The 22,338-nt window shown below is 37.3% G+C and overlaps 2 protein-coding genes and 1 long non-coding RNA gene across 3 annotated transcripts; all 3 read right to left on the reverse strand.

The window, feature by feature from the left end:
* Window positions 1-905: 905 nt before the first annotated feature.
* LOC113688116 (uncharacterized) lies at window positions 906-3,452 on the reverse strand. Its single transcript, XM_072068335.1, has 2 exons — window positions 2,803-3,452; window positions 906-2,712 (listed from the first exon to the last, which is right to left on the reverse strand). Exons 1-2 carry the CDS (start codon window positions 3,450-3,452, stop codon window positions 906-908), a joined length of 2,457 nt encoding a protein of 818 aa, XP_071924436.1.
* Window positions 3,453-7,989: 4,537 nt separating this feature from the next.
* LOC140021145 (uncharacterized) lies at window positions 7,990-8,895 on the reverse strand. Its single transcript, XM_072071916.1, has 2 exons — window positions 8,816-8,895; window positions 7,990-8,709 (listed from the first exon to the last, which is right to left on the reverse strand). Exons 1-2 carry the CDS (start codon window positions 8,822-8,824, stop codon window positions 8,053-8,055), a joined length of 666 nt encoding a protein of 221 aa, XP_071928017.1. The 5' UTR covers window positions 8,825-8,895; the 3' UTR covers window positions 7,990-8,052.
* Window positions 8,896-17,491: 8,596 nt separating this feature from the next.
* LOC140021149 (uncharacterized) lies at window positions 17,492-18,094 on the reverse strand. The gene is made up of 3 exons (XR_011825108.1): window positions 17,918-18,094; window positions 17,776-17,834; window positions 17,492-17,676 (listed from the first exon to the last, which is right to left on the reverse strand). It is a non-coding gene; the product is annotated as an uncharacterized lncRNA (long non-coding RNA).
* Between the last annotated feature and the right edge of the window lie 4,244 nt (window positions 18,095-22,338).

Below are 22,338 nucleotides of genomic sequence, written 5' to 3' on the forward strand. Positions count from 1 at the left end.
AATGATTGTAGCAGACCTGGATATGCCACATTTTCCCCCTTATGCCTTTGACAAACATCACACGAAGCCACATATTGTTCGACATCTCTCTGCATATTCTTCCAATATACCAACTCCTTAAGTTTCTTATAAGTCACCTGCACACCTGAATGCCCCCCAATTGGGGTATCATGCCACAGTCTAATGAGCTTCAACCTTAAGTCTGGATCATTTCCTACTACCAAGTTCCCTTTTCGCCGCAGTTGCTGATGCTGATAGGTGTAGTGCACATGCCGAGGGTCATTTGCAGGGGCCTGCAACTGCTGAATAATGCCTTGCAACAAGTGATCTTGAACGCAACTCTGTTGAATCTCAGCAAGCAGTGCAGATCGAATGACTGATACAGGAGCTAATATTGCTGTACTGACAGAAGGCTGTCTGGACAATGCATCAGCTACCACATTATCAACCCCTTTCCTATAGTGAAGTTCATAGTCATACCCCATAAGCTTAGCCACCCACTTCTGCTGCATAGGTGTGGATACTCTTTGCTCAATCAGATATTTAAGACTCTGGTGGTCAGTCTTAATGACAAAGTGTCTACCCAACAGGTACGGTCTCCATTTTTGAACTGCACTTACTATAGCTAGCATTTCCCTTTCATACACAGAAAGACCCTTATGCTTGGTGGCCAAAGCTTGGCTAAAGTAAGCCAAGGGTCTTCCCTTTTGACTCAGAACTGCCCCAATACCATCACTTGAGGCATTTGTCTCCACTTCAAAGGTCTGAGAGAAATCTGGTAGAGCCAGCACAAGAGGTGAACTCATAGCCACTTTCAGTGCTGAAAATATTGTTGTAGCCTGTCCTGTCCACACAAAGCTGTTCTTTTTGAGATCTGTCAATGGTTTGGCCAGCTTCCCAAATCCTTATTTGAACCTCCTATAGTACCCTGCTAATCCCAAAAACCCCCTTAACTCCTTCAGATTTGAGGGTATAGGCCACTGTTGAATTGCTTGCACCTTATGAGAGTCTGCCTGCACTCCTTCTCCTGAGATTACATGCCCCAAATATGCCACTTGCGGCTGAGCAAAAAAGCACTTGCTCTTTTTTACTTTCAAACTGTGCTGCCGCAGAGTTCCTAAGGTGATCTGCAAGTTTCTCATGTGGTCAGGCCAGATTGGACTAAACACAAGAATATCATCAAAAAAAACCAGTATGAACTTCCTCAAATAAGGCCTGATTACGGTGTTCATCAAACTTTGGAAGGTGGAAGGTGCGTTGGTCTGCCCGAAGGGCATCACAACAAACTCATAATGCCCTTCGTGAGTTCTGAAGGCAGTTTTAGCAATATCATCCGCACAAATTCTTATCTGGTGATAACCAGATCTAAGATCCAGTTTAGTGAAGAAATGAGATTCAAATAACTCATCAATTAGTTCTTCTACCACTGGTATGGGAAACTTGTCCTTCACAGTAGCTGCATTTAGTTCCCTATAGTCAATACACATCCTCCACGTTCCATCCTTCTTCTTAACCAATACAACTGGAGAAGAAAAGGGACTTGTACTGTGCCTGATGACTCCAGATTGTAGCATTTCCTGAATCAGCTTTTCAATCTCATTTTTCTGGAAGACATGATATCTGTAAGGCCTTAGGTTCACAGGCACTGTTCCTTCCTTGAGTATGATTTGGTGATCGTGGCCTCTGTGAGGGGGGAGTTCAGAAGGTTCTTCGAAAATATCCTTAAATTGCATTAACAGTTCATTCAACTCCCTTGCTTCAGAACCATGGCTAGGGTTTGCTACCTGTAATTCTTCCTCCAATTGACAGAGACTGCCTGTCTGTTCCCTTGCTGGTATCTGCACAGGTGCAATGAAGCAAAGCTGTGCGGAAGCAATCTGTTCAGGCTTCTGTAAGATCTTCTGCATAGTCCTCTTTTGCACCACTTGAATGGCCTGCTGACCCTTCCCTCTCAACACCACCTTCCTCTTTTCCTTCAGAAATTCCACTTTCAGCTCTCCAAAGTTCCACTTTATATCACCCAATGTTGAGAGCCATTGCATCCCCAGTACTAACTCACAACCTCCCACAGGTAACACCATAGCATCAGCCTTGAACGTCTGTTTGTGCATCTTCCACGTGAAATCAGGACACAATTTATTGGTGGTGATTTTGTTGCCATCTGCTACTTCCACCACAACTGATGGTACTCCCTGCACCTTCAGACCCAGTTTGTTAACTAAATCTGGATGAACAAAATTGTGAGAGCTTCCACAGTCAATAAAAATATTTACTGAGGTCTTCCCCACATGTCCAGTCACTCGCATTGTTCTAAACTTAGGGACATCAGTAAGAGTCATGGCGTTTAAGGAAATGTGAGCCAAATTACCCTGTGATGCTTCCTGTGATGCTTCCCCCTCCTCCTCAGATTCTATCTCTAACTCTTCACCATCCTCCTCTGCACACACCTCCAATCGAAACAGCTGCCTATTCTTGCACCTGTGGCCAACTCCAAACTTTTCATCACACCAAAAATAAAGACCTTTTGCTCTCTTTTCATCCATTTCACTAGAGGTTAGTCTTTTAAATGGCCTCCTGATGTATCTTTCTGGAACCGTCTCACTCCTCTCTTGGTTAGGGGTGGGCAGCAGCGCCTTATCATCCCTTCTCCAAGCGCGATCAAGGTTACTCTCCTTCTTCCAAGATCCTTCAAAGTTCCCTTCTCTCCTCCACCTGTCATCCACGGTAGAGTGGAAGCCAGTTTTAATCACTCATCTCTTCTGTTGAGTCGAAATTTTGGCTTCCTCCAGTTTAGCTAGCGACCTGGCATGTTGCAGTGTTTTAGGCATGAACATCCTCACAGCTAATTGTATCTCTGTCTTCAATCCACTGATGAAGCAGCTTGTGGCATAATCTTCAGGAAGGTCTACCCTATTTAGCAGCTCTTCGAACTGCTCTTGGTATTCCAAGACTGATCCTTCTTGTTTCAAGGCCTTTAATTCCCCCATTGAATCATCATACAAACATCCTCCAAATCTTGACGCCATCTCCTTAATATATTCTTCCCAAGCAGGTAAATCTCTCGTGACTCGCGACCTCAAAAGGATCTGGTGCCACTGGAGAGCCTTCCCCTCCAAGTTCATCGCAACCAGTTTTACCCTCACATGAACTGGCATCTCATCTACCTCAAAAAACTGTTCGATCTTAAACAACCACCCTTGTAAGTCTTCTCCATGGAATCTAGGAAATTCCAGACGAGAAAAACGCGTAGGGGCTTGGTAACTCCTCCCCTGAGATACCTCATTTTCAGAAGGTGAGTTCCTGGCAGATTGTCCTCTTTGAGAGTGCAGCTCCAGCACCAAGTTCTGGAGAGCTGCCATCTCCTGCTCAAACTGCTCTTTCTGTTCCTTCATCATAGCCTTTACGCTCTTTTCGAACCTTCGGTTATCCTGAGATCTAGTACCCTCCGCCATTGCTGTATGAGCTGGTCTGTCCCCCAGCTCTGATACCACTGATGCGAAGGGCAGTGGAGATCACAGGGAAATTCTCTCAAACAGGAGTTGCAAATTGGAGAAGACAACTCGAGGGAGAGAGATAGTATTATTGCAGAGATGAGAATAGGGAATTGAAATGAATACAATTGAATGAGACTGATCAGACTACCCGTACCTCCCATCCCCTTAGCCCCTTTTATATAGTCACCTGCGACCGCCTTCTATTTCAGTACTAATTCTATTTCAGTAATCAGCTTCTGCACAAGCTTTCTATTTCTGCATGAGCTTTCCCTTTCCAGCTACTTAACTAACTAACAGAATGGCTGATGTGGCGCAACTAACTCAACCAACCATCTGATGTAGCATAACAACTTCCTAGCAGTAATAAACTCCAGCTGACCACATCCGGCAGAATTATTCCAGACATAACAGGCAATTACTAGCAACAATTAACACATAAACACATAAGCAATATTTGATAATTTCATGTGAACATGTAATTTACGGTAATCAAGTAATCAAGTAAGCAAGTAGTCAAATAGATTAGAAAACGGTAAGTAAACACGGTAAACGGTAAATGGTAAACGGTTAACGGTAGTATTTACGGTTAATTGGTAGACATATATCATTTTAATAGGCCGCCTTTGGCCATGTCCCACTATTACCATGTAAGAGTCGAGGAGATTCACTCCAATCGACTTATGCTGTCATAGTATAATTAATCATTTAAACACATCACGTAAATATGCTCTTTAAGCATTTTTTTATCGAGTAATTCAAGTAGTCATGTAAATATGTCCTTCAAGTATTTCATGTCGAGTAATTGAAATATGTGCATTTCAAATATTTCATGTTGAATAATTCAAGTATACCTTACTTAAATATGTATGAGTGTGGTAAATACTTAACATGTAGCACTTAACACTTAATGATCATGGGATAAGCATGTCATGGACTTTTCAAATTACGTACTCCTATATGGAACACCCACCTATTCCAAACAAGTGAGTACATGCTCGAACAAGTGTTTAGGCGTCTGTTTCGAGTTTCTCTTGAAGGTCCCCTTGAGCGAATGAGCAAATAACCATTAACTATTATACACTATCACTTAGAATTCCCTACTTATCGAGAAGATTGTACTAGTGTTCACTCTAAAGAAAATTCATAAATTGAGCCTTAGTCATTCATAATCGAGGCTCGGAAGTGGCGTTAAAAAACACAAGAGAAATCTGATTTTCGTCTTTGAAATCAAGTGTAAAACGGTCTAGCAATATCGGAGGAAAATGGAGAGTTTGAAACCCTCAATTTCCTTTAAGTTCAGAAATTTCAGATTTGACAAGCAAATTTTGAAAAATCAGACCTCACTCTCTATAATTGGAAAACTTGGTACCGTTGGAAACTACCTCCAAAGTGCTAAAAGTTTCTAGAAGACACTTTTCCATGATTCCAAATGGATGACATTCAAAAGTTGGCTCGAAGTTACTGCTTTAGAATACCAAGACAGTTTCAAGGTTGGTTTTTGGGCAACTTTGGAAATTCAGTAAAATTCACACGTTGCAAACCAGCCTCCAAAATTTGTAACTCAATTAGAGTTACAATCAAAGTTTAAAACAAAACAAGCGAAACAAGAATCGGAGTTTTGAGCACCAAGATATGGTAGCTCAAAGTTAGTGAAAATGTGAAACTGTTAAGTAAATTTCAGATTTAATTCACAACTTTGGGACTTTGATTGAACATTGAAACGGACTCGGAATGACACTAAATTTGGCAGTATTATCCTACCATATAAGGGCTATTCCTCTACTAAATTTCGTAGGAAAATTCATTCGAAAAGTTGGTTAACGAAATCACTAAATTCCCAAGAAGTTCCTCGGCAAATCTGCCTTGGACTTCCGTTTTTCCGTTTTCAAAACGTTTGGCCAATAAAACACCTCAAACACGGTTCATTTCAGTAGATAATGTCTAAGATATGTCCAAGGTACATTTGATAGGTGATTAACACCAAAAACTTCGGATAACAAACCCCAAACTAAGATTAGTTAAGGATCAGTCCAAAATGAAGAATTTCATAACTGCATCAGTTTCAAACTTTGGCCACAACTCACTCAATTCAACTCAGAATTTAGTGTGGTTGGTGGCGTTAGAAAACACATTCATAAAGATATAATTTCTCAGAAGAAACCATTTTCGAAATCTGTCCACAACTAGCTCCAATTTGAGCATCAAATTGTAGTTCCTGTTCTGCCTTCCAGTGAACCCGAGAAACAGAACAGTCAAGTTCAAATGAGTGGTACGGTTTGCTCAGGTGGAATCAGGATACGTATTTTATACCATTGGAAATCTGGGGATGTATAGTTTTCAGTGCCATAAACGGTACTCGATTCCGATATTAGAGTAAAAAGATATAACCAAAACAAAATGACTGCCTGGGTGAATACGGGATAAATTTCCAGATTGCTAAGCTTTCGTAAATCCAACATTTGGATAACCAAATCAAGTTATTTTTCAATGAAACATTTTACACAACCAATATAACATGTAAACAACATAATCAAGCCATTTGAACCTCAAAATTTTGCACAAAAGTGGTCGGACAAGGCAGGGGTAAAATGGTCACTTTTACTCCAAGCACCTCCTTTGATTTTCTACCAATAATACCACATTAATCCACTAATATAAGCACTAAGCCACCATTAATTTCATCATCAATCATCAAATCAGTCCTTCCATCAAAAGTGGGAGTTTATAGAGCCCACATAACAAAATTCAACATAAACAAAGCTACCCACATGAAATTATGAACTTATAAGTGCTAGATAACTTCCATAAACAAAGGTTTAAGAGGTTGATCGTTCATTACCTCTCTTGATGACTAGATCAGAATTTTTGGTCACTTTGAAACTCAAGAAAATCGTGAAAATGAAGCCCCTTTTCTAGTTTAAGATGATCACCAAGTGTTTAGCAAAGTGTAGTTAAAATTTGAGGTGATTTGGTGGAGATTTGAAGCAAGAATCGATGAAGGAAAAATGAAGAACTTGGTCTTGTTTTTCCTTGGAGTTGCACAGCTGGAATGAAGAAGGAAAAGAAAGAGTTGCACGGCTGTTTGAGGTGATAAAGTGGAGGGTTTTGATCTGGTGTGATGCTCCCATGAGAAACTTAATAATGTGTGGGCCAAAATGCTCCAAAAGTCAACTGAGGATAATGCGCGTACCCGCGCGCTTCGTGCTCGATTCCTCTCTGGTTTATTTCACTAGTGCACTGAACCTCTAATGCACTTGTATACATACTATTGTTATTCACTCTTAATAGTCCAAAAATAATGGCCTTAAGTCCCTCAATTAATCGCGCACGTAAAAACGCGTACTTCCGATTTAAGCGCGACAAAGCGAAACCTCTAAGAAATTCTTATAACGATAGTACTAATAACTATCACTTGAGTACTTAAACATAAAAATACATATTTTAAAACTAATGTAAAAGTCTCCAATTTTTTCGAGCTTATTGTATTCTCAAATCGATCACTGTCTCCAAATGCACATTCACTATTCTCATTAAATGAGCTTCCAAAAATTAATTTCCATAACAAGTCATTTTAAAAATACATGTAAGTCATAGTTTCATGTAATTGGGTCTAAAGAGGTTACAAAATAATATTCTGGGTAAACGAGCATTTAAATATTTAAATAAGCTCGTAACAGGAGTTTAAAATAAATAAATTTTACGAGTCCTCACAACTTTTCTTAATCTACTATTGATCATTCTTATTTTTTCAAAATTAATACACTCTCAATTCAAATATAGTCTCGAAAAACGTGTACTTGTTGTCCTGAACTAAACGAGTTTTTGAAAAGTAACTTTTTCTAACAAAACATTTTAAAAATATAAAAGAGGCATTTTTCCATATAAATGAATTTTAAATAGTCGAACTAAATAATTAATTAAACCAGTAAAATAAAATAAAATAGGAAAATTTTTGAGTCCTCACAAGAACAAACATGGTGAAGGTCAAAAGGAGATCCTCCTCATCCGATTCATCAGAAGTTTCCCTCCCATGCGCATAATGATCATTTTCCATCAAGTGTTATTGGTACAGCTTCGTCAAAAATGAATCTGCAAGGTTTATGGCAGCAGTAATGATCAAAATCAAGACCAATAGGCTCCTAATTAATCATAAATGACTTAAAAAATGATGTACACCTGCAATAGTTAATAATTGAAATTGTATGTTCTTACAAAGGCAAATCATTAATAGTCTTTTCAAGACACAATTACGAACAAGCCTGTCTTAACAAAATAGTATCATAAAAGTGAAATGGAGTTAGAATAATGCTTTAATTATTGGCCTGCTATATCCTAAAATACTAGAGTAACTGCTGATTTGGCCACAAACATTATGAATAAAACCTGACAACTCATTGTTAACTTGTCCGAATTATAAGAATTAATGAATAATCAACAAAGTCATGACCACAAAGCATCCTGAATTTGAATAAACAAATGCTACAACTAACTGTCTCAAATATGAACAAACAAAGGCAACAACTCAAGCTTCAAAGAAGTGCTCCAAATGCACAAACGACTATAACGGGGGTAGGGGAGGGGGCTCCTGAGTGTCGTGGTCAAGCAGGAGACAGCCTTTTAACTTCATAAAGATGATGCGGTCGGCGTCTGATCCAGCTAAATTCCAAATAGCCAGCTCTTGAGAGTCATTCAATATTTCAGCAGCGGCCATTTTGGCTACGTAGGCCACGTTCTCTAATCCCCAAAGTTGTTCCATGGAAACATCATAATCTGATTTCTTCGATCTATCTCGGTCAGAATGATGCTTGGTCGGAGAGTTGACTGACACACTCATGCTACTGCACTTCTTTTGACTAACCAGCGACTCAATGATGTTAAGAGCCCTGAGGTATCTATTAGTCACTGAACCAGAGGCGATGGATATAGGACTACCGCTTGAGCAATCACCCGACTTTCGCTTTCCTTTACTCTTCTTCCCTTTCTCATCTTTCGCCCTTACTACCTCAACATTAGCATCCTCGTCCGCATAGTCCGATCTTTTCTTTCCCCGTGCACATCGTGCAGCAGTCTCCATGTCTTGCTCCTCGGCTGAAGTACGAGGGTCGTTCTCGAAGCCAGAGTTGAAGTCTCCCGTTGCGTCTTGATTGACAAATACCTCCTCAAGTAAATGATAGACTGAGCAGTCATTTTGAAATTTTACAAATTTTGGATTCACCTGGTACAAAAATGACAGCCAAAAGGGAGTTAACGAAACCAGCACATATAAAGAGTAAAAACATAGCCATGGCAGATATAAAAACTCAATTATTGAATAGTTATACCTGCTCCATCTAGGCTCACTTGTTATCTCCCATAAGGAAGATAAACTTCTGGCTATCCCAACTCAATCCCGTTCCTCGCTTCTTGAAGGCAATGTACAGTTTGGTTAGCTCTCGCAATATATAGTATTTGGCTCTTATACTATCAAAAGTGAAGGAGGTGCCGTATTGGCCTTTCAACCACCGTTATATTTCGGAAACCACAAAGCTAGAAATGTTATTGTCCCTAATTTCACTAGCTCTATGCATGTTCAGAAGGTGGTGGGCAAAAGTAATTTCGTGCTGCTTAGAGAAATGCAAGCGCTTCGAACCTCCGCGCCTTTGTTTTCTCATCTTTAATTAACTCATAAACAAATCCAGAAACAAACAAAGAAATAAAGTAATAGGCATGATTATTCAAGATACAGAGAGGACATAATAATAACCAAACTGGAGGAGGAGCAAGAATTACCTTGTAGTAGTTAGAAATGCACTGCCTTAAATCGTTTTCCCCTCAAGCTGAGTTGGATGAACGAGTATTCTGGATGCAATTCTGCTTCAATGCTGGGTTGACATAGGAAAAAAATTAAAGTCTATTCGCAAGGTAGTGAACAAAGGGGAAACAAGCAAATATACCTTTGGCAGCATGGCGAGTAATAGGGGGCATGTAGCCTTAGACAGTGGCAACCATACAAGTCAGACTACCCTGTTTTTTAGCACCGAACAGCAGTATGAATTTAGACAGCAGACATCAAGTGTTTTCGAGGTTCTGAAAAAAAATTACAAGCCTTAAATAGCATCAGGTAGTTCATTGCAGAAAAAACACAGTAGTAGCAAGAATAGTATGGGAACATGAGTTTAGTTTTATATTAAACAATGCAAGACACAGAGAGGACAGTGCACAATATGGAAAAGCACCCGGGAAAAACTGCTCTACACTAATTTTCATTGAGGTCATCAATACAACAGGTAAAAACTTATTCCACCACAGACTGTTTTTTCTCATATCAGATTTCACATAGGTGGCTTCACAGTAAGCACACTTGAAAGTGGACGGTGTTCAGGAAGTTATGTGCTAAGGAGGGGAGGATATGCATTAACAACTTCCTCTGACCTTCCCAAATATTTAAAAACTTCCACTTTAATATTCTCAAAAGCTTCACTCTAAGTCATGGCAACAACATAGGCTACATTTGCAACTTTTCTCAGATAGAATTTAAGCTTTCCTAAAGCTGCCAACATGGTTTAGATGTGCACATATAATTTCACCAACAGCATCCCTGAAGAGGAAAATGGTAGACAAGCATTTAACTACTTCAAATTAGACTACAAATCATTCTCCAAAAACAAAAAATTAACATACTAAAGTAAGAACTATTCATCCAAAACCTATTTTACACATCTTTTCAACAGGTTTTCAAAACCGTCCAAATGCTCATAACTAAAATAAAACAATAAAGCAAGCAGCTCTTATATTTCTGGTGGCATTTGAAATCACTGGAATAACCAAAACCTCAAATTCACAATAGCATCCTACAAGCAACTTCACTGTCTTTTCAAGAGCCGAGGTTGTGAATATATGGCTTCAATGCACGGCAACAGATTAATGCTTTCTACTAAACGCTATCCAATAATCAACATATCAAACTGTCCCACACTTCCATGAAATCTTTTCCTATATCTTCCTGCCAAACAATTATTAAGTATAGTAATTATTTTAGCACTTAAAATAATTGTTTCCTTTTTACTTACATAACAAAAATAATGTGTCCCTCTTATTTCCACAGTATAAACAAACACTTAAATGGTTACAATTAGTTTTTTCCCTTTTATCCAACCAAATAAATCCAAGAAAATATGTTCGCATTCAAACAATCATCAGAGAAAAATAGTTTTGACATGCAGCCATAAAAACAATACAAACCAATTTTCTATCAAAGCATTCCAAAATCCTCCGGAAACAGCAAAAATCTCCCCAAATGAAGTCCAACCCAGATGAAATCAAACCTTATCTAGAAACCAGATCCCAAGTGTATCACATATATTTGCCACTTGCCACATCAATTTGACATTTTTAACCAAAAAGACCACAAAACACAAAAAATCCACTCATTATTCTAGACAATAATCAGCTAAGAAGCATTTGAAAGCAGGGAAAAAAAAACATATCGACTTTCGATGCAGAGCGAAGAGGGAGTCAGAGTTCCTTAATGCCAGACAAACTCTCGCAACAAGTCTCTGCGCCAAATGTCTGAAAACGTGTGAGGAGTGGTAGAAAAGCAAACTTAGTCGGTGAACTTTCTTTAGAGCAGCATTTCTAGAGAGCAGAGATTTAGTTCGAGTTTGGATTGCAGTGGCGTTCACACTCAATTGCGAATGAGAAAGTGTTTTAGGGTTGAATAGTCAAAGAATAGCCGAATACAACACAATTGGGGCTTTTCACAAAAATGACGTAGGTTTGTGTTAGTTTCACTGTACACTTAATTGTTATTGGGTCATAACATTTGTGTAACTGAAAGACAAAAACTGTTTTTGGAAATAATTGCAAATCCAAACGAAGCCCCAAATATTTCAAATAAACTCGAGGTGAAATAATTTCTACATTTTTCCTTGAAAATAGCAATTACAAAGCCCACTCAGCATCCCTGATAGAGAAGCAGGCAGGATCTCGAGGATAGAGCATTAATTGAGATTTGATGGAAGGCCTATCCTTCAATTATTCAACATGAATCCTTCTTGATGATCTCAAAATCTTCATCCGGTAATACTGGTATGTACTATAGAACTCCTCATTCTCCAACTCTACCTTCAAGAAGCGACAAACAATTGATCCTCGTCAAGAATGGCCATGGCCTATTCTTCAAAGCTACAACTTCTACTCTTGATCTCTGTTTACCTAATCCCCATATCCCTTTTCCCGTAATCCCATCCATCCATTGAGCACCCTCAAAACCACAACCCCAGATGTCCATGACCTCCTCATAAGCTACAACCCCCCAAAGGGTCTCATACCAAAAGACGTCAAGTCCTATTCTCTTAATTCAGATGACAACACTTTCACCGTTGAACTCACTCACAGGTGTTATGTTCATTTGTCTGACTTGTTTTACTATGACACTATTTTGACTGGCAAATTGAGTAGTGGGAATATTTCAGATATCTCTGGAATTCAGGTGAGGAAGTTCTTTATATGGATGCCTGTTGCTTGCGTTTATGTCAATGAAAGGTTGAAACGGCTTGAATTTCAAGTTGGGCTTTTGACCGAGATTTATACTGTTTCTACGTTCCAAGAGATTCCATCTTGTTGGAATTTTGAGTTACAGCAACCTCTGCTTGCATCAAATTGAGGTAAAGTTTGCATCTTTATGCTTTTTCTTTCTTTTTTGTTTTTAGATATTGTTATCTATGCGTTCTTTTGTCCTTTTTTGTCTTGTAACAATCATAAAGGAACAACATTACTGTGTCTTTGCAACAAGCATAAAGGTACAAAATTGTGTCTATGTGAATATTCCTTTTCCTACGATAAGATGTTAAGAGTTTAAATTCTAAGTACTTCTGTTGAGCCTTCTGTATCTCTAAATGAAATAGGTAAATTCTGTCCAATTTTATGAAAAATGTATGTCTTTTGTGGCCTATAAATTAGCAGTAACTTCTCTAAAACAAAAGCAAACATTTTTTGCCCGATGCTGAAAAAAAAAACACAAACTAGTAGAAAACTGATTGTCTTCTCTAATGTACATCATTTATTGCATTCTGGCTTCAGATATGATGCTTTTTGGGTTTGATGTGTTCACCTGGTTTTGTTCTCTGTCTAATTAAGTTGATTTGATTTCCATTTCTGTCATATTTTAGCTTCCAACTGCATTGAAATTCAGCTGCTCATAACTAAAGATGGCTCGAGACACCTTAACCTACGAGAGTAGCAGCTGGAGGTATCCTCCAGGGATAGTTTCTTTTCGTGGTCATAAGACATCAAGATTTCCAGGACTTCTCTAGCTGGAAACTACTAGATGGAATATTAAGCATGTAATCCTACAAAAATAAGATACCATTTTCTAGTTCAACTTCTTGGTGTATTGTTCTTCAGCAATGTTTTAAAACTCGAACCGTTAATTGAACTGATGAGGTATTTGGATCAAAGTTCAATTGGTCGGACAAATTCGATTCTGGTTCAATGAAATTTTTTTAAAAATAATTTATATAAATATATATGCACAAAATAAGACATACAATGGACTAATTTAAAATTTTATATGATGAAAAGTTTAGTATTTTCAAAGAACTTGGATTTTCAAAAATAAAAATTTTAAATTATAAGTTGAAATAAATAAATTTCATCTCAATTTTAATTTATCTACTAAAAAATAAAATAAAATTCAATCCAAAAATATCACAATATTTTAAAATTATATAAAATTCACATATATGGGAATTAGATATTGTGAATTTAAATTTTAATTTACGTTTTTGGGATTTAAAGATTGTAACTTTAAAAAAAAAAAAGTTTGGAGTTTGGAGAAATTTAGAAGAATCGAAAATAGAGATGCAAACTTGATAACAAGGGAAAAATGATATGAAGTGAGTGGTTGTGACATTTAATAATTAGCCTTTAGAGTTAAAGAAAAATAATTTTTTTTAATTTTTTTTCAATTTAATGGACAAAAATAAAATTAAAAAACAGAAGAAAACAAAAGATGGAAGAAAACATCAATAAATTAAAACTAAAAAGATTGGATTAAAAAGGAAGTGACAAAAGAAAAAAGGAGATAGAGAGAGAGTTGATTAAAAAAAATCATGAGAGGATGAGATTTTGTACGTAAAGAGGAGGAAACAAAGATGGAAGTTTGTTTTATATAAATATGTTATCAAAAGAGATTAAGTGGATGTGCTGGCGCAATGGTTTTCTAGTTTTCTAGTTCAACTTCTTGGTGCATTGCTCTTCAGGAAAAAAATAAGTCTAAATCATTCCAGGAAAACTGTATTCACCCAAGGCCGATTCCATTTTCCAAGTTGAACTTTAATTTTTTTTTAAATTTTGGTGTCAAAACTTCAACTTTTCATTGCTACCATCAACTATAACAAAAGCTATAGCCTATACAATGTATTGAGCAAATGACCAAATGAAGCTATGCAACCTTTGCTCAAGCTTGACGGGTACGTTTGTTTGAAGAGTAAAAAATCTAGGGAGCTTTTAAACTATTGCCGTTGTCAACTTTTGGCCACTCATCTTAAATTTGTTTCCGATTGGCCCTTAAACAATTAAAAATACATTCTTTGAGGACTTCCGATGACTTTAAGCACAAATCTGACTGGATTTAAAGGGCATTTTTGTCCGTTCATGTTTGAACTCTCGGGACCAGCAACTAAAACCCTAAGAATAGATTAAAAGATGCAACTCTTCAATTTTTAAGCAGACCAAACTTGAATCTTCGGAAATCCTCTCAAAAAATCGAGTTTTACCCATAACAAAAACCCATTTCTTGTTGAAATTTTATCTAAAATATAACAATGGCTAGATAATCTTTCAATTACAGCTATTGAAGATTGCATGGGAAAAATTCTGCAGTGAAGGCTTCGAATCGACTGAGAAATTGTTGGATAATCAGAAGGAGGAATGCATATTTTAATCCATATCTCGTATACGGTAATGTGCCACTTGATTTGTAAGCTTATATCATTGTGGTTTGTGTGTAATTATTGTGTTATTATTGAAAGATTTAAGGGTTGTTAAAGAAATGGATGCTGGTTGATAGGGGTTTAGATATAGTGGAGCTTAGTTAAATTAATTGGTGGAAACAAGGTCTGAGAGTTTTGTTCTGTTGGTAGGTTGCATGGCATCCTACTATATCTATGGTCCATTTTTAGTGTACTGAAAATAGTAAATTAATGAAATTTCTGGTATAGAGTTTGACAAAATATAGTTGGTGTTGCATGGGCAGTTGTTTATTTAGCAATTTTGCTGCTTATTTTTACTACTCTATGAATACAGTGATTTTTTTTTAAAATTTGATACATGATTGTGCAGAACATGGGAGTGAATATTTTACTATTAGATTGCACTATAGGGGCAGGTTTAATGGTTCAGATTATAGATTTTATACTAGTGATGAAGTTGATCATGTAGATTTGTGTGATGGTGATAGAATGTCAGTACTTGAGATCAATAAAATGTTAAAAAAATTGGGGTATGGGAAAGAGGAAGCTGTGTTGTACTATTACCTTGAGTCGACAAGTGTTCTACCTGATGGACTAAGGCAATTGCAAACTGATCAACATGTTAACCAGTTCTGTTGTTGGGTACGGGAATATAAGGTGATGGAAGTTTATTGTGACCATAAGACCATTGAAAAGGTATTGGAAATGCAACTCAATGAGCCTGTAGAGACAAATGCAACATCACAAAAATCTGGTGTTTTGATAGAAGAAATAAATGATGAGGGCAAAGTTATAGAGGAGCCTTGTATTAATACGGTATTAACAAAAAAGCCTTTGAATGCTGGAACTCAAAACTAGAAAAAGAGTGGTTCAAGTGTAAGTGAAAATTTAACAGAAAAATAGGTCCAGAAAGACATGCTTAAACAAAAGATTCCAACTTCACAGGCTAAAATTGAAGGTGGCAAACAAAAGACAACAGCTAAAACAATGGAAGGGATAAGTACTAGTAAGGTTAGAGACAATGATGATACTGATGACATGAGCAACAGCTCAGATAATGAGTAGTTCAATGCTGATGATAATTTCTGCAAAGATGACTTGATGTTTGAGGATGCATGCAGTATAGATGAAACAGAAAATGGCCACCAATCTATGAGAAGCCAGCAGTAGGAGCCTGAAGTGGAAAATGCGACTGGAACTTCTAACATTCCTACTCAACAATCATAAAAGAAAGATAGAAAAAATGGAGCAAGACAGCCTGCAACTTTTGGTTCAGAAACTATAGATGTTGGAGTTGCATTTGTTGGGGACAAACTAGATGATCAACTAGATAGTGACGAAGAGTCATCCGAGGAAAAGGAAGGACATATCCCCAAATTCATTGACTTTATTCCAGACAGGGACATGAAGAATCCAAGATTCTTTAAAGGACAAAGATTTGTTGATAGCAAGGAGTTCAAGGAAGCTCTTAAAAACTATGCAATTGTTAATGGTAAACCTGTGAAGACTTGCAAAAATGAGAGAAAAAGAGTTAGAGCAAACTGTAAAACCCCTGTAGGTGGTTTGTTTTTGCCTCAACAGTAAACTGTCTAGGCATAAACGACTTAATGGTGAAGTCAATCTATGATAAGCATAAAAATTGTGGACATGCTTGGAAGAATAGAGCTATTACCTCAAAGTGGTTGGCAAATAGATATGAAAAGAGGTACAGATCTAACCTACAACTGCCTGTGAAAGAGCTAACACAAACGGTTGATGAAGAATATAGGTCCAAAATCACTAAAGCAGTGGCATATAAAGCAAAAACACTAGCTATTGAGACTGTGAAGGGTTCAGCTGAAGCTCAGTACAACCTTCTGGGTAGGTACTCTGAGGAGCTTAAGAAGACTTATCCAGGTACAATGACTGAAATTGATTTCACTCCATTCAGAAAACTTGGTGGTAATCCAACATTCATGTGATTTTATTGTTGTTTGGGGCCACTTAAGCGGGGATTTTTCAGTGGCTGCAAGTAGGGGTGTCAACGAATCGAATCGAGCTCGAATATTAGTTTGATCGAGTTCGAGTTCGACAAAGTGCTTGAGGCTCGAGATCGAGCTCGAGATCGACGAATATTAATTTTACATGCTCGAATTCGATTCGTAAGGAATTCGTGAGGATCGAGCTCGTGTTCGAAATTGCTCGAATTGCGATCGAGCTCGAGTTCGAGCGGTCAGCTCGAGTTCGAACGGTCGAGCTCATGTTCGAAATTGCTCGAATTGCGATCGAGCTCGAGTTCGAGCGGTCGAGCTCGAGTTCGAACAGTCGCTCGTGTTCGAAATTGCTCGAATTGCGGTCGAGCTCGAGCTCGAAGGTCCATTAAAATTGTGCTCGTTTAAAGCCTGCTGAATGCTGAACCAAATGATCTACACAAAGATACTCTATATCAACGACATTTTGCAATACAATGAAAGGGGTAAAGAACACAAAAACGTTAATAACTAACACAGATATTTTAAAATGTGTTTGACTGAATCTTGGAGCAGGACTTTTTTATACACCAAGTAACTGCACAAGCTGTTATTGTTAAAATATGTCGTTCAAACTATCTACTCTAGTAATCAATATTTCAAGTAGCACAAAGAGGGACATCAGAGGTATCTTGTTAGTAAGACAAAATCATATTCATCTGATTCCTTTTTAGCCTTGACATTTGTTACATGTTAAGGCTAAAATCATACATCTAATGCCTGGACACAGAACACAAATAAGTCAGTCTGCAATATCCTTAAGCAGAATTTGTCCTTTATTCAGCCTTTTATATGAACCAAATCACTGAACAGCACTGTCCAAAGTCCAAACTCATCCATATGATTGAGAATCTAAGACAAGCCAGCTTTAAATATCAATTTAAAGCCAAAGCATCAAACTGTCAAAAATTTAGCAGCCTAATGCCAAGTTGTCAACCAATATCCAAATGCATCCATATATATTTTAACATCAAAACCAGCATCCAAATTCAAAGATAAGTCAGACAACCAACATCCACCAAGTCACACAAATAGAAACAACAAAGACAAAGTGTCAACAACTCAACATTCAAGAGAATGTCTTCAACAGGCAATGTCAATTGTCAAGAAATAATCATACTTAAAAAAGTGAAACAAATTTTGCAATTAAAGCAATAAAACAACAACTTCTTGTCCATTCCACGATAATCCTTTCCAACTTTCCAATTTCAACTGCAGGCCCTATAAAAAAAATAATAATTTAAGTAATAAAATAGTAGTGGTAAAATCTAAAACAAGATATTTGAAGAGGAATCGAAGTGTTAAACACAAATAATGTACCTTTCCAATTATCACATTCATTTTATGGGAAATAGAATCTCTTTTGCTGCCTTCAATTTCTGCAAAATAATAATAACAATAACAATAACAATAAGTAATAAACTAATTTTGTTTTAATAACATGAATTTGAAATAAACTTACTTTTATCTTTTTTTTCACTCCATGAATGTTTCGGCACCAATCTCCGGCACACATAAGCATTTCTATAGTTTCAGGAGCTAGTGAGGCTCTATAAGAGTCAATTACTCTTGTTCCTTGCATTAGAGGAATCTGCCCCTGACATGACTCGATTGGAATAAGATTCAAGTGCGGTTATGGGCTGACCTGAAAATAAAAGAAATTTTAGCTGATTTTCGAATCAAAAGCTGCACTTGGATGAGAAAAAAGAGCTAATTCTAACTAGTACAACGAATTCCATAACGAGTTCATCCCAGTAGTTGAACATTTTTAACTAATACAGCAAATTCCTATAATACAAGGAAATTTAATAATGAAGATAAAAAAAAATTATACTTAACAAACCTGAAAATAATCAAGAGGGTTAAAAAAGAACTATAGCAGGCATTGCACCAGTCATAGATAATTTTAAGTTGGTTGCTTTTCTTTTTCTTCCAAGAGTTAATAAAGATTGAGAATAAAAACTAGAACGAACTAAAACTAACTTCAATGACCAGAGATTAAAAGCTAATTGAATGATTTTTCCTTTTATATCAGTTAATAGAAGCCTTTTAACAACGAATAAATTTCTTCAAGAAATGTATTAAAGAAAGAACTGATGGAAGTATGAAGTAAAAATTGGTTGTGGAATCTGAACTCTTACTTTAGCAAAAGTTTGAATAATCTAAAACATGTGGGTTAAAATATTATGGATACTATCCCATTTTACTGGACCTCCATTAATTCTCAATACCCAGGAAAAGAGAACAAAGTTTTTCCTACACTCTGTCATGGCAATAGTCTTAAATTCGCTGCTACTTTTATCTCAGAATACTGCCAGTCACAAACACACTCGCGCACTCAACCGTTTTCACATAAACTACAAAAGAACAGGACAACCTTCCCAAAACTTTGAACAAGTTTAAACAGAGGTTTAAAGGAATCATATCAATTGCTGATTATATAGGAGTATGGGAAATTCAAAACTTTTCCCTTCGTTACCATCTGTTGACTTCTACCAGGTTTCCCATTCTGGATGCAGAGTCTTTACTAACTCTGAGCCTCCAGGGTGGAGTAGTAAAGAAGCAAATCTAACTAGACAATAGAAGAGACAAAGCAAAGCTGACAAAAACATTTAAATTTAAAGCTCGCAAAAACATTTAAAGCTCGAGCTCTTCCCTTCGCAAACAGGAAGCAAAACTGTCGGTGGTTTTCTTTTTCTTTCTTCTTTTTTTTTCCAACTACTACCAGTATTTGTGTCGTAATCGCCTTCATTGCTACTGTTTTGCAGCAGAAAACCATTTCCGGACGTGTTGCTACTGCTAATTTAGTAAAAGAAAACCATTGCTACTCTAATTTAGTAAATATCTTTTGCCGGAAGCGTACAGATTATGAACCCTAGTTATGCGCCTATTTTGCTAAGATTTATTCAGTGAATCATACTCCAGAGATCACAGAATTTAAGCCAAACCTTATAAAATGAAAATGACGAGGTTGCGACGAAGCTGGGACCAGCCAAATTACTTAAGGATAACATCTTACCTGCTGCACGAGCAGCACGACTGCACCTGCTTCAAGATCCAAGAATTCCAAGCTCCCGGTCGCCGCACGCCTGCACCGACTGCACAATCCAAATGGGTGGAGTAGCAACAACAAAATGAAACGGTTGGAGCTAGCAACCCAAATGGGTTTGATTTGAAATTGGAATTAGGGATTGAGGTGAGGAATGGGGATTGAGGAATAGGTAATTAGAGACAGCCGTGCACTGAGGTGAGGAAGAAGAAAGAAGACGGCGTTTTTTGACAGAGATTGAATTGAAGCTCTCGATGGCTTGACCTAATTAGAGTTTGATACTTTGATATGTGAATTTTATTTTTTTTTAGGAATTATCTGGAAAGACAAGAATACCCCAATTATATTTTAAATTTTAATAGGTAAAACATGTAATTAAGCTTACAACTATATATATCTAAGTAATTTTACAAATATAAAATTATATATATTTAAATATACTTTAAGCTCGAAAAGCTCGCGAACCTATCGAACATAGCATTTCTAGGCTCGAATTCGATTCGTTGAAATATTCGAATAGTTCGAGCTCGACTCGAGCTCGATTTTATCGAACTCGAGCCGATCTTTTGCTCGAACTGCTCGCGAACTATTCGCAAGCAGCTCGATTCGTTGACACCCCTAGCTGCAAGCCACTAATAGGTCTCGATGGTTGTCACATTAAAAGAACTCATCGTGGTCAATTACTAACAGCCATGGGTGTTGACCCTAACAATGGATGGTGGCCCATTGCATGAATTGTTATTGAAAAAGAAGTTGGAGAGTAATGAAAATGGTTCTTTCAGCTCCTTGCTGATGACCTGAATATTGAGAATCAACATCATTACATCTTCATTTCTGATCAATAAAAGGTAAGAGTATCAATATAGTTTGAGTGTTACCAATTGTTCCAATAGAAATGATATTTTTCATGTATATCAATTTGAGTGTTGACTCATATTTTTTACCTTTGTAAAGGGATTGGATAGAGCTATGTCTGAGATAGTTCTTAGGAGTGAGCATAGATATTGTGTACAACATATGTACAGGAATTTTAAAAAGAAACATCCAGGCAAAGCTTTAAAGGCCAAGATGTGGAGTATAGTCACTAGCATAACTATGGAAGAGTTCAACAAGGCCATGGAAGACATGAAAGATTTTGATTGTGAGGCCTTTAAATGGGTGAAAAAGCACCTCATGCCAGATGCTGATGCAAGGCATTTTTTCTAGTGCATACGAGATGTGATATACTGGTAAACAATATTTGTGAATCATTTAATGCCTTCATTCTTGAAGCTAGAGACAAACCAATAATATCAATGCTTGAACAAATAAGAGAGAATTTGATACAGAGGATCCAACAAAGAAAAGAAGGTGTGTCTAAATGGACTGCACTAGTAGGGCCCCCAATCAAGGAATTGATTGAGGGTAGAATTAAGCAAGCTTGCCTTTAGAAGCCAATCTAGAATAGTTTGTATGGCTACCAAGTCAAAGGTTTTCGGGCAGCACAATATGTAGTAGATTTCAGAAAAAACACACTACACGTGCCTACTTTGGAAGATAAATAGGATTTCATGTATTCATGCCATTTCTACAATGCTAGTGTTTGGTAGAAATCCAATGCAGTTCACAGCCCCATGCTACTCAAGAGAACTATTTGCTAAAATTTATGAGAATGTCTTGGAGCCAATTAGCGGGGTCTCACTTTGGCTTGATTCTGAGTATTTGGAAATGGATCCTCTAATTGCTTGTGTACAACCTGGAAGGCCGAAAAAGGCCAGGAGAAGGGATATAATAGAGGAAAGGGGAAATCGTGGAGAGACTGGCCACAATGCTGCAACTTGTTCAAAAGATAGAGAGGTTGAGCAGCAATAGCAAAACCAAAATTCAGAAAAGCAAAAGTCCAAACGAGTATGAAATTTGAATTTTCACTAATATTCTTTGCATATTAATCCACATATTGATCTGGCCGAATTTACACTTTTAGGGAAGGAAAGGAAATTCCAATGCAAAGCAAGGTGACCTGAATCTTCTTATGCAAATAGAGAGCAGGGACAACAATATAGGTAACCCAGCCAACAGCAGAATCAATCACAGAACAACCAACAACAGCAGCCATCACAGGCTAGACAGCAACACCAGCCACCACCTTCCAGTCAGTTAACACAACAGCATAAGCAGCGGTAACCATCACAGAATCAAGCCTCCAGGACAAAGAAAAACAATACATTGACTGATGCTGAAAAAGGTTGGATAAACTCCAACTATGCTTATTTTGGAAAGCAGCCACCTTTTACTATAGGAAGATGGGGCAAATGTAGAGCCACAAGAAATGGTACTCAGAATCAAAGTGAAAGTGCTGGTGGAAGAGAAAGAGGAAGTGGGAATCGAAATCAAGATGAAGTTGCTGGTACAGGAGGAAGAAGAAATGTCAATCAAACTCAAAGTGGTGTCGGTGCAAGAGGGAGAGGCAGAGGAAATGTGCCTTCATCTTCAACAGACTATTAGATTTGTAGACTAGTCAATGGCATTGGATGCCCTTTTGCTTTCACTTTTACTTTTGTTCGTAATTGGATGAGTAGAACATGACTTGTCTCTTGCTATGTTGAGCATGAAAATGACTTGTTCTTTTGGTTTATTCTTAGATGTCATACAATTGGACCACCTTTTGTTTGTTAATTAAGTGGCTTGACTTTTGGTATTAATAATGTAATTATATGTTGGCAGTTGATATTTAATCAAAAGGTCTTTGGTTTCCCTGTGTTCTATCATTTTTATTTCCAGTTTTACACTATTCTAGTTTTACACAAGAACACGTTAACCAACTCTACATTGCTCACAAAAACAGAATAAACCAA

The sequence above is a fragment of the Coffea arabica genome, chromosome 1e (genome assembly GCF_036785885.1).
Source record: "Coffea arabica cultivar ET-39 chromosome 1e, Coffea Arabica ET-39 HiFi, whole genome shotgun sequence".
NCBI lineage: Eukaryota > Viridiplantae > Streptophyta > Magnoliopsida > Gentianales > Rubiaceae > Coffea > Coffea arabica.

What these genes read in the sequence shown, in the direction of transcription:
- LOC113688116 (XM_072068335.1), bottom strand. Translation starts at nt 3,452, where the DNA reads ATGGCGGAGGGTACTAGATCTCAGGATAACCGAAGGTTCGAAAAGAGC. An exon ending in AAAACACTGCAACATGCCAG is followed by an intron (nt 2,713 to 2,802) that starts GTCGCTAGCTAA and finishes CGTGGATGACAG; the next exon opens with GTGGAGGAGAGAAGGGAACT.